This window comes from Macrobrachium nipponense, chromosome 18 (genome assembly GCF_015104395.2).
Source record: "Macrobrachium nipponense isolate FS-2020 chromosome 18, ASM1510439v2, whole genome shotgun sequence".
Classification (NCBI taxonomy): Eukaryota; Metazoa; Arthropoda; class Malacostraca; order Decapoda; family Palaemonidae; genus Macrobrachium; species Macrobrachium nipponense.
In genome coordinates this window covers 62,882,348-62,895,877 of record NC_087211.1, presented here as the reverse complement: position 1 = coordinate 62,895,877, position 13,530 = coordinate 62,882,348, and the positions used below count along the sequence as shown (strand labels likewise).

At 50.4% G+C, this 13,530-nt stretch overlaps 1 protein-coding gene across 1 annotated transcript; it reads left to right on the top strand.

Annotated features, from left to right (window-relative positions):
- The first annotated feature begins 3,465 nt into the window (after positions 1-3,465).
- On the top strand, positions 3,466-6,461 carry LOC135196614 (uncharacterized). Its single transcript, XM_064223455.1, has 4 exons — positions 3,466-3,608; positions 4,639-4,787; positions 5,002-5,585; positions 6,093-6,461. Exons 1-4 carry the CDS (start codon positions 3,466-3,468, stop codon positions 6,459-6,461), a joined length of 1,245 nt encoding a protein of 414 aa, XP_064079525.1.
- Positions 6,462-13,530: the final 7,069 nt, after the last annotated feature.

Here is a 13,530-nt window from a genome sequence, read left to right as displayed (position 1 = left end):
TAGATCAATGGGACAAGACACCCACCATGCCTGACCCCAACGGAAGCCATACCCTCCACCACTAATAGACTCAAGGGGGACAAGACAACCACCATACCTTGACCCCAACAGAAGCATACCCTCCACACGAATAGACATGCAGGGGACAAGACACCCACCAATGCCTGACCCTAACGGAAGCCTTCACCCTTCCACCACTAATAGGACTCAAAGGGGACAAGGACACCCACCATCGCCCTGACCCCACGGAAGTCTTCACCCCTCCACCCAACTAATAGACTAGGGGACAAGACACACACCATACCTGACCCCAAACGGAAGCCATAACCCCTCCACCACAATGACTCAAGGGGACAAGACACCCACCATGCCCTGACCCCAACGGAAGCCATCACCCCTCCACCACTAATAGACTGCAGGGGACAAGACACTAACCATGCCCTGACCCCAACAGAAGCCATCCCCCATCCACCACTAATAGACTCAAGGGGACAAGACACCCACCATGCTGGACCCAACAGAAGCCTCACCCCTACACCACCAATAGACTGCCCCAAGGGGAATCCAAGACCCCTCACTCAACCTAATAGACCCTCAAGGGGACCCCAAGACAGAACCATGCCCCTTACCCCCCCACGATAGTCCATCCACGCCTCCAAACTAATAGACGTGCGGGAACAAGGTACAACCCTCTGCATTGCCCTTATCCCCACCAGAATCCATCACCCCGGTCCACCACTATAGGGTACCCCAAGGGGATCAGAAGACCCACCATGCCCCCTGACCTCCCAACCGGAAGCCATCACCCCTCCAGACTGTAACTCAAGGGGACGAAGTACACCCTAACCCATGCCCTTGACCCCAACAGTAAGCCCATCACCCCCCTTTCCAACCACTAACCAGACCTGAGATCTCGAAGTGTGTGAACTGCATGGGGACAACGATCACCCACCATGGCCCCTGACCCTAATAACGGAAGTGCCTCCCTCCCACCCCTCCACCACTATATTAGTAGCGTCAAGGGGACAAGACCCCCACCGTTCCCAATGCCCTGGACCCCAAACGGAGTCTTCAACCCCAGTCCACCACTATAAGACTCAATGGGCGACCCTGACCACCCACCATAAAGGTGGCGTACCTGCAACCCCCACGGGGAAGCCATCACCCCCCACCACTAATATACCAAGGTTGACATATGACCCACCCACCATGCCTGACCCAACCACGGAAGTCCATCAGCCCCGTCCGCCACCTAACTAAAGACTGCAGGGGATCTAACGACACCCTAACCATGGCCCGCCCTGACCCCCAACATGAAGCCATCCCCCTCCACCCCTCCACCTAATAACTCAAGGGTAGAACACCCACCATGCCCAATAACACAAGGCCATCAACCCCTCCCCAACTAAGACCTGAAGGGACAAGACACTACCATGTGCCCTGACCCCAACAGAACCCATCCCCCCTATCCACCACTAATAGACTCAAGGGGACAATAAGACACCCACCATGCCCTGTACCCCAACAGTAAGTCCCTTTCACCCCTCCTCCACCCTAATAGACTCAACGGGGACAAGACCCCACCCACCATGACCTGACCCCCACCAGGAAGGCCATTCACCCCTCCCCACCACTAATAGACTGCAAGGGGACAAGAACCCAACCTACCTGCCCTGACCCCAAGCTGAAGCCATCACCCCTACCACCACTAATAGAACTGGCAGGGGACAAGACAGCCCACCTACTAGCCATGCCTGACCCAACAGAAGCCATCCCCCCATCCACACTAATGATCAAAGGGGACAAGAAACCCACATGAACTGAACCCAACAGAAGCATCCACCCCTCCACCACTAATAGACTCAAGGGGACAAGACCACCACCATGCCCTGACCCAACGGAGTCCTTTCCCCCTCCACCACTAATAGACTCAAGGCGGACAAGGACACCACCATAACCTCTACCCCAACAGAAGCCATCACCCCTCCACCACTATAGACTGAAGGGGACAAGACACCCACCCTGCCTGACCCCAAACAGGAAAGCATACACCCTCCAACAATAATAGGACTCAAGGGACAAGACACCCACATGCCCTGACCCCAACGGAAGCCATCACCCCTCCAACCACTAATAGACTCAAGGGGACAAGACACCACCATGCCTCCGACCCAACGGAAGCCATCACCCCTCCACACTAAAGATGCAGGGGACAAGTACAACCCACCATCCTGACCCCAACAGAAGCCATCACCCCTCACCAATAATAGACTGCAGGGGACAAGGGACACCCACCATGCCCTGACCACAACGGAAGCCATCACCCCTCACCACTAATAGATGCAGGGGACAAGACCTATGCCCCATGCCCTGACCCCAACAGAAGCCATCACCCTCACCACTAATAGACTGGCAGGGGACAAGACACCCACCATGCACTGACCCTCAACAAGAAGCCATCACCCTCCACCCACTAATAGATTTGCAGGGGACAAGACAACCACCATGCCTGACCCAAAGAAGCCATCACCATCCACCACTAATAGACTGCAGGGGACAAGACACCCACCATGCCCTGACCAAAAACAAGAAGCCATCCCCCTTCCACCCCTAATAGACTGCAGGGGTAAGACACCCACACTGCCTTACCAAACAGAAGCATCACACCCCTACACCACTAATTAGGACTGCAGGGGACCAAGACACCCACCATGCCCTTACCCCAACCACAGAAGCCCATCACCCCTCCCACCACTAATAGACTCAATGGGACAGACACCCACCACCATGCCCTGACCCCAACATGACACCCCACCATGCCCTGGACCCCCAACAGAAGCCAATCACCCGCCTTCAACCACTAATAGACTCAAGGGGACAAGACACCCCACCCATGCCCCATACCACAACAAAAAGCCATCAAAAAAAAAACCCCCCTTCCACCCACTAATAGGACTGCAGGGGACCAAGAAACCCACCCACCATGCCCGGGACGGGACCCCAACAGAAGCCATCACCCCTCCACCACTAATAGACTCAATGGGACAAGAACACCCCACCATGCCCTGACCCAAACCCAAGAGAACCACCCCATGCCCTGGAACCCCAAACAAGAAGCCATTCACCCCTCCACCACTAATCGACTCAAGGGGACCCAAGACACCCCACCATGCCCACCCCTAACAAAGCCATCACCCCTCCACCACAATAAGACTCCAAGGGACAAGACAACCCCAGGGGCCCATTGCCCCTAACCCCAACAAAACCATCACCCCTCCACCACTAATAGACATGCCCAGACCAAGACATCCCACCATGCCCTTACCCAAACAGAAGCCATTCCACCCCCCAACCAACTAATAGACTCAATGGACCAAGAACAACCCAGCATGCCCTAACCCCCAACCAGAAGCCTCCCCACCCCTCCAACCACTATAGACTCCAATAGGTGTCAAAACACCCACCATGGCCCTGACCCCAACCCAGAAGCCATCACCCCTACAAACCACTAATAGACCTGCAGGACCCCAAACACCCCACCATGCCCAAACTTACCCCAACAGAACCATCCTCAACCCCTCCACCATAATAGACCTCAATGGGACCAAGTGACACCCATCAATCCCTGGGGACCCCAACAGAAGCCATTCCCCACCCCTCCCACCCCACGAAGGACTCAAATGGAACCCAAGACACCACCATTTCCCCTACCCAACAAACCATCACCCCACCAACCTAATAGACCCCTTCAAGGACAAGAACACCCACCATCCTGACCCCAACAGAACCATCACCCCTCCGACCAAACCAAAGGACTCAATCTGACAGACACCCACATGCCCTGACCCCAACAGGGGACAACCCACCATGGCCCTGACCCCAACCAGAAGCCATCAAACCCGCCTCACCACTTAATAAGACCCCGTTAAGGACAAGAACATCCCACAACATAGCCCTTACCCCGACAGAACTCATCCCCACCCCTCCCAACCTAATAATCTCAATGCGGACAAAACACCACCCATGCCCTGACTCCAAACAGGGGACAACCCCACCATTGCCTTGACCCCAAACCCAGAACCATCTACCCCTCCACCACTAATAGATCTCAAGGGACAAACACCCACCATGCCCCTACCCCAAACAAAAGCCATCACCCCTCCACCACTAATAGACTCAAGCCATGACCCCAACACCATCCTGAACCCCAGACCAGAAGCCATCCCCACCCCTCCACCATAATAGACTCAATGGGACAAAGACCATCCCACCATGCCCTTGACCCCAACAGAAGCCATTCCACCCCTCCCAACCACTTAATAGAGCTAAAGGGGACAAGGAAAAACCACCACCATGCCCCCTGACCCTCCCAACCAGAAAGCCCAATCCACCACTCCCACCACTGTAATAGACTCAATGGGAAAAGACAACCCACCATGCCCTGACCCCAACCTGAAACCACCATAGCCCGACCCCCAACAGAAGCCATCACCCCTCCACCACCTAATACGACTCAATGGGAACAAGACCTACCCCACCCATTGCCCTTTACCCCGGAACATAATCCATCACCCCTCCACCCAACTAATAAGACTCAATTGGCGGGACAAGACACCCACCATGCCCTGACCCCAACAGACACCCACCATGCCCTGACCCCAACAGAAGCCATCACCCCTCCACCACTAATAATAACTCAAATGGGGACAAAGACACCCACCATGGACCCATTACCCCTAACCCAAGAAAAGCATCACCCCATCCACCACTAATAAGACCTCACCCGGGCAAGACACCCACCATGGCCCTGACCCCAACCAGAAGCATCCCCACCCCTCCACCACTAATCGAATCCCAGGGGACAAGACCCAACCCAGAATTGCCCTGATAACAGAAGCCCCATCCACCCCCCACCTCAATTAGAAATGCAAGGGGAAGCAAAACCCCACCATGCCCTAACCCTCAACAAAAGAAAGCCATCACCTCTCCACCACTAATAAGACTCGGGGACAAGGCACCACCATGCCCTGACCCCAACAGAATCCATCACCCCTCCACCACTAATAGACTGCAGGGGACAAGACACCCACCATGCCCTGACCCCAACAGAAGCCATCACCCCTCCACCACTAATAGACTGCAGGGGACAAGACACCCACCATGCCCCTACCCCAACAGAAGCCATCACCCCTCCACCACTAATAGACTCAAGGGAACAAGGCACCCACCATGCCCTTACCCCAACAGAAGCCATTACCCCTCCACCACTAATAGACTCATTGGGACAAGACACCCACCATGCCCTTACCCCAACAGAAGCCATCACCCCTCCACCACTAATAGACTCAAGGGGACAAGACACCCACCATGCCCTTACCCCAACAGAAGCCATCACCCCTCCACCACTAATAGACTCAATGGGACAAGACACCCACCATGCCCTGACCCCAACAGACACCCACCATGCCCAGACCCCAACAGAAGCCATCACCCCTCCACCACTAATAGACTCAAGGGGACAAGACACCCACCATGCCCCTACCCCAACAAAAGCCATCACCCCTCCACCACTAATAGATTCAAGGGCAAGACACCCACCATGCCCTGACCCCAACAGAAGCCATCACCCCTCCACCCTACTAGACCTCAGGGGAAAGACACCCACCATTCCCTGACCCCACAGAAGCCATCACTCCCATCACCACTAATAGACTGCAGGGACAAAGACAACTCCAACAGCCCCTAAACCCTAACAGAAGCCATCACCCCTCCCACTCATCGACCTCGAAGGGGACAAGGCCCCACCATGCCCTGACCTCCAACAGACCATCACCCCTCCACCACTAATAGACTCAGGGACAAGGCACCACCATGCCTGGCCCAAAAAGCCATCACCCCTCCACCACTAATGACTCAAGGGGACAAGGCCAACCCACCATGCCCTGACTCCAACAAAAGCCATCACCCCTCCACCACTAATAGACTCAATGGGACATGCCCCGCCATGCCCTGACCCCAACAGAATCCATCACCCCTTCCACCACTAATATACTCAATGGGGACAAGACACCACCATGACCTGACCCCAACAGAAGCCATCACCCCTCCACCCTAGTAGACTGCAAGTGGTACAAGACACCCACCATGCCCCTACACCACAGAAGCCTATCACCCCTCCACCACTAATAACTCAAGTGACAAGGCACCTACCATTCCCTGACCCCAAACAAAAGCCATCACCCCTCCCACACTATCGACATCAAGGTGACAAGGCACCCACCATGCCTGACCCCAACGAAGCCATCACCCCTACACCACTAATAGACTGCAGGGGACAAGGCACCCACCATGCCCTGACCCCAACAGAAGCCATCACCCCTCCACCATTAATAGACTGCAGGGGACAAGACACCCACATGCCCCTACCCCCAACAGAAGAAGCCATCACCCTCCACCACTAATAGACTCAAGGGGGGACAAGACACCCACCATGCCCCCTACCCCAACAGAAGCCATCACCCCTCCACCACTAATAGACTCAAGGGCAAGACACCACCATTGCCTACCCCAACAGAAAAGCCATCCCCCCTCCACCACTAATAGACTCAAGGGCAAGACACCCACCATGCCCTTACCCCAACAGAAGCCAGCACCACACCACTAAAAGACTCAAGGGCAAGACACCCACCATGCCCTGACCCCAACAGAAGCCATCACCCCTCCACCACTAATAGACTCAAAGGCAAGACACCCACCATGCCCTAACCCCAACAGTAGCCATCCCCCCTCCACCACTAATAGACTCAAGGGCAAGACACCCCACCATGCCCTGACCCCAACAGAAAGCCATCACCCCTCCACCACTAATAGACTCAAGGGGGCAAGACACCATCCATGCCTGGACCCCACAGAAAGCCATCACCCCTCCACCACTAACAGACTCAAAGGGCAAGACACCCACCATGCCCTAACCCCAACCAAGTAGCCATCCCCCCCTCCCCTCCACCACTAATAGACTCAAGGGGACAAAACCCACCCATCCCTGACACCAAGAAGCCATTACCCCTCCACCACTGGCTCAAGGGGACAGACACCCACCATGCCCTGACCCCAACAGATCCATCCCCACCCTGTCCACCACTTTAATAGACTGCAGGGGACAAGAACACCCCCATGCCCCTACCCCCAACAGAAATCATACCCCCCACTTTAAATAACTCAATCTGGGACACACCCATTCCCTGAGCCCCAACAGAAAGCCATTCACCCCTCCACCACTAATAGACTCAAGGACAAGACACCCCACCATGCCCTAACCCCAACAGTTAGCCATCCCCCTCCACCACTAATAGACTCAAGGGACAAACACCCACCATGCCCTACCCCAAACAGCCATCACCCCTCCACCACTAATTAGACTCAAGGGACAACCAAACACCACCATGCCCTAAGCCCCCATAAACAGGAAAGCCATCAACCCCCTCCACCACTAATAGACTCAAGGGACAAGACACCCACCATGCCCTGACCCCAACAGAAAGCCATCCCCCCTCCCCACACTAAAGACTCAAGGGGACAAGACACCCACCAATGCCCTGACCCCAAACCCAAGAAGCATCACCCGCCCCAGCAAATAGGAATTCAAGGGGACAAACACCCACCATGCCCTGACCCCAACAGAAGCCATCACCCCTCCTCCACTAATAACTCAAGGGGACTAAGAACAACCCACCATGCCCTGACCCCAAACAGAAAGCCATCACCCCTCCGACCACTAATAACTCAATGGACCAAAACACCCACCATCCCTTGACCCCAAACAGAAAGCCATCACCCCTCCACCACTAATAGACTCAAGGGGACAAGGACCCACCCATGCCCTGACCCAACAGAAGCCATCACCCTCCACCACTAAATAACTCAATGGGACAAGACACCCCACCATTGCCCCCTGACCCCAACAGAAGCCATCACCCCTCCACCACTAATAGACTCAACGGGGACAAGACACCCACGCAATAAATGGGAAAGACAAAAAACAAGGAAAAATATATGAGAAATATAGAAACTCAGAATGTGAATTAATAGCGGTAGAATTTGAATCTGAAAAATTAATGAACATAGTAATATATAGACCTCCTAATACTAAAGAGTTTGACTTAATAATAGAAAATTGGATGTTTATGATATATGTAGAAATCACACGAACTGGACTATTCTCCTATCTGGAGACTTCAACTTTCCTTTCGTAGACTGGAAAGAACGAATAGGAGATTGTGGATATACTTATACATATAAAAAAGAGAGTAATAGTTGTGCAGAAGATAAGAGGCAATTCGAAAAGCTATTAGATATGCTACTAGAATACAACATTCAACAAATAAATCACCTGCCAAACAAGAAAGAAAATCTTCTTTAGACCTAGTATTTCTGTAACGAGATGAATTATGTTAAAGAAATAATAGTTTGATAATGCGAGTATTTCAGACCCATATGTCATAGAAGTAACAGTCTATTCCAAAGCAAGTGAAAAACAGAGATAAGCAAGAAATGAAAAAGTGGGAAGGATATGGAAAATACAACTTCTACAGTAAAAAAAAAAATATAAAATGGTCAGAAATAAATGAAGAATTAAACAAAGATTTGGATAACATTTTCGTAAGTGATGGCATAAGGGTAAATACGGAGATATTATATAAAATATTAGAGAAAATAGTGGATAAATATATACCTAAGAAGAAAAGTAAACATCAGTCATGCATTACCAAGAGACAGAAGGATCTTGTTCCAGAAAATCAGAAAGTGGAAAAAAGGTCTTGTCTTGCAAAGAAAAAAATGCATGGAAAGTTATAGAACTAAAAATAAGATAGAAAATGCAGAACAAAAGATTATACAATCAAAAGAAAAGGAAAAACGGGACTTGGAAGAAAAAACCCTATTAGATATCAAGCAAAACCCCAAACTATTATACTCATATGCGAAGAAGATGAATAAAAGAAGAATAGAAATAGGCCCTCTAAGAATTGAAGGGAGATTAACGAATGAAAAAAAGGAAATTTGCAACATATTGGCAGAACGATATAAGAGAGAATTCACCCCTAGAATAGATAATGAAGATAATGATATAGAAGTAAGGGATGATGATAGTGAATATTTAGCTGACATAGATATTAATGAAGCTGATATTGTGCAGGCTATTAATGAAATTTAAAATGGAGCTGATGCAGGGCCTGATGGAGTGCCTGCTATTTTGTTAAAGAAAGTAGTTCATTCTATCGCAAAGCCACTTGCAATATTATTAAGACAAAGTGTAGATACAGGGAAGATTTATGATGAGCACAAATTAGCATATATTACCCCTACTTTCAAAAGTGGATCAAGACTAGAGGCAAGTAATTATAGGCCTGTGAGTCTAACATCACATATTATGAAAGTGTATGAAAGGGTAATGAAGAAAAATATTATGAAACATTTCAAAAAAAATAAAAAATAATAATTTTGTTTAATAAAGGACAACATGGTTTCGTACCCGGAAAAACAAGTACACAAACCCAACTGTTAGTCCACTGTGAGAACATATTCAAAAATATGAAAAGCGGAAATGAAACAGATGTGGTTTATCTAGACTTAACAAAAGCTTTTGACAAAGTAGACCATAATATATTAGCGAAGAAAATTAGAAAACACAATATCGGGATAAAGTAGGAAGATGGTTAAAAGAATTTTTACACAACAGAAACAGATAGTTATTGCAAATGACGAGAAATCGGATGAAGCCAAGGTAATATCCGGTGTGCCACAAGGTACGGTGTTAGCTGCAATAATGTTTGTTATTATGATTGAAGACATAGACAGTAATGTTAAGGATTCGGTAGTGAGTAGTTTCGCAGATGACACAAGAATAAGTAGAGAAATTACTTGTGATGAGATAGGAGCGATCTACAAAGAGACCTTAACAAAGTATATGATTGGGCAGAGGTAAATAGGATGGTATTTAACTCTGATAAATTTGAATCAATAAATTATGGAGACAGAGAAAGAAAGCTATATGCATATAGGGACCTAATAATGAGACAAATCACAAATAAGGAAGCAGTTAAAGACCTTGGTGTGATGATGAATAGGATGTTATGCAATGATCAAATAGCAATTCTATTGGCAAAATGTAAAGCAAAATGGGAATGTTGTTACGGCTCTTCAAAACAAGAAAAGCTGAACACATGATTATGCTTTATAAAACATATGTTCGTAGTCCACTTGAATATTGCAATATGATATGGTACCCACACTATCAAAAGGATATTGCACAAATAGAGAGTGTACAAAGGTCCTTTACAGCTAGAATAGAAGAAGTTAAAGACCTTGACTACTGGGAAAGACTACAATCCTTAAAATTATATAGTCTATAAAGGAGAAGAGAACGCTACATGATAATTCAGGCATGGAAACAGATAGAAGGAATAGCAGAAAACATCATGGAACTAAAAATATCAGAAAGAGCAAGCAGAGGTAGATTAATAGTGCCCAAAACTCCAGAAAAAATAAGGAAAGCACACAGGACATTAATCCACTACGCACCGGCATCGATAATGCAGCGTCTATTCAATGCGTTGCCAGCTCATCTGAGGAATATATCAGGAGTGAGCGCAGATGTGTTTAAGAAAAAGCTCGACAAATATCTAAACTGCATCCCAGACCATCCAAGATTGGAAGATGCAAAATATACAGGAAGATGTACTAGCAACTCTCTGGTAGACATTAGAGGTGCCTCACACTGAGGGGCCTGGGGCAACCCGAACGAACTGTAAGGTCTGTAAGGTAAGGATGCCCTGACCCCAACAGAAGCCATCACCCCTCCACCACTAATAGACTCAAGGGGACAAGACACCCACCATGCCCTGACCCCAACAGAAGCCATCACCCCTCCACCACTAATAGACTCAAGGGGACAAGACACCCACCATGCCCTGACCCCAACAGAAGCCATCACCCCTCCACCACTAATAGACTGCAGGGGACAAGACACCCACCATGCCCTGACCCCAACAGAAGCCATCCCCCCTCCACCACTAATAGACTGCAGGGGACAAGACACCCACCATGCCCTGACCCCAACAGAAGCCATCCCCCCTCCACCACTAATAGACTCAAGGGGACAAGACACCCACCATGCCCTGACCCCAACAGAAGCCATCCCCCCTCCACCACTAATAGACTGCAGGGGACAAGACACCCACCATGCCCTGACCCCATCAGAAGCCATCCCCCCTCCAAAACTAATGGACTCAAGGGGACAAGACACCCACCATGCCCTGACCCCAACAGAAGCCATCCCCCCCTCCACCACTAATAGACTCAAGGGGACAAGACACCCACCATGCCCTGACCCCAACAGAAGCCATCACCCCTCCACCACTAATAGACTCAAGGGGACAAGACACCCACCATGCCCTGACCCCAACAGAAGCCATCCCCCCTCCACCACTAATAGACTCAAGGGGACAAGACACCCACCATGCCCTGACCCCAACAGAAGCCATCCACCCGCCACCACTAATAGACTCAAGGGGACAAGACACCCACCATGCCCTTACCCCAATAGAAGCCATCCGCCCGCCACCACTAATAGACTCAAGGGCAAGACACCCACCATGCCCTGACCCCAACAGGAATCCAATCACCCCTCCCCCACTAATAGACTCAAGGGACAAGACAACCCACCATGCTCTGACCCCACAGAAGCAATCACCTCCACCACTAATGACCTCCAGGGGACAAGACACCCCCTTGCCTTACCCCAACAGAAGCCATCCACCCGCCACACTATAGACTCAAGGGCCAAGACACCCACCATGCCCTGACCCCAACAGACGCCATCCCCCCCTCCACCACTAAATAGACTCAAGGGCATAGACACCCACCATGACCTGACCCCAACAGAAGCCATCACCCTCCACCACTAATAGACTCAAGGGCAAGACAACCCACCATGCCCTGACCCCAACGGAGCCATCACCCTCCCACCCACTAATAGACTCCAATGGGGACAGAGCACCCACCATGCCCTTGACCCCAACATAAGCCATCCACCCCTCCCACCACTAATAGAACTCAAGGGCAAGACACCCAGCCATGCCTTACCCCAACAGAAGCCATCACCCCCCCACCACTAATAGACTTCCAAGGGCAAGTACTACCCACCATGCCCTGACCCCAACAGAAGCCATCACCCCTCCACCACTAATAGACTTAAGGGGACAAGACACCCACCATGCCCTTACACCCAGAAAGCCATGAACCCTCCACCACTAATAGAATCAAGGGGCAGCAACCCCACCCAGCCCTACAAACGAAGCCATCCCCCCCACCCTTCCACAATAATAGACTCAAGGGCAAGACACCCACCATGCCCTGACCCACAGAAGCCATCTCCCCCTCCAACCACTAATAGACTCAAGGGACAAGACACCCACCACCCCTGCCCTGACCCCCCACAACAGAAGCCATCACCCTGCCACCACTAATAGACTCAAGGGGAGGCAAGACCCCCCCCACCATGCCCTGACCCAACAGAAGCCATCACCCCTCCACCACTAATAGACCTCAAGGTGACAAGACACCCACCATGCCCTGACCCCCAACAGAAGCCAGCACCCTCCACAACTGAATAGACTGCAGGGGGACAAAGACACCCACCATGCCCTGACCCCAACAAGAAGCCCAGCCATCCCCCCTCCACCACTAATAGACTCAAGGGGACAAGACACCCACCATGCCCTGACCCCAACAGAAGCCGTCACCCCTCCACCACTAATAGACTCAAGGGGACAAGACACCCACCATGCCCTGACCCCAACAGAAGCCAGCACCCATCCACAACTAATAGACTGCAGGGGACAAGACACCCATCATGCCCTGACCCCAACAGAAGCCATCACCCCTCCACCACTAATAGACTCAAGGGGACAAGACACCCACCATGCCCTGACCCATGCAGAAGCCATCACCCCTCCACCACTAATAGACTCAAGGGGACAAGACACCCACCATGCCCTGACCCCAGTACACCAGCACCCATCTTAACTAATATACTCCAGGGGACAAGACACCCACCATGTCCTGACCCCAGCAGACACCAATACCCACACAATCGTGATTCCTTTAGATGATTCGTTGTTTAGGAGGTGTTCCACTAAGAAACATTATTTTTTCTCTGTTTTTGTTTTATATTACGTTTGTTATTTTCGTGGTCATGATTCCTATGCTCGCGAGCTTTCTTCTTATTAGCCTGTGTCCGAATTATAGGTTGTTCTTTTTTTCTTTTGAACATTTTACCAAATATACACCAACATGGAATCGGTAACAATTTGCAGAAGAAACGACAACATTCCTTTTTCTCATAATAGCATTTGGGTGTCTGATTTTTTATTTCCTGCTTTATTATACCTCTTAATCTTTTTTCGAAACTCTTATCTATCCAATTTGCTTTCTCATAATTCATTTGGGAAAGTCTCCTCTCTATGATTCTGA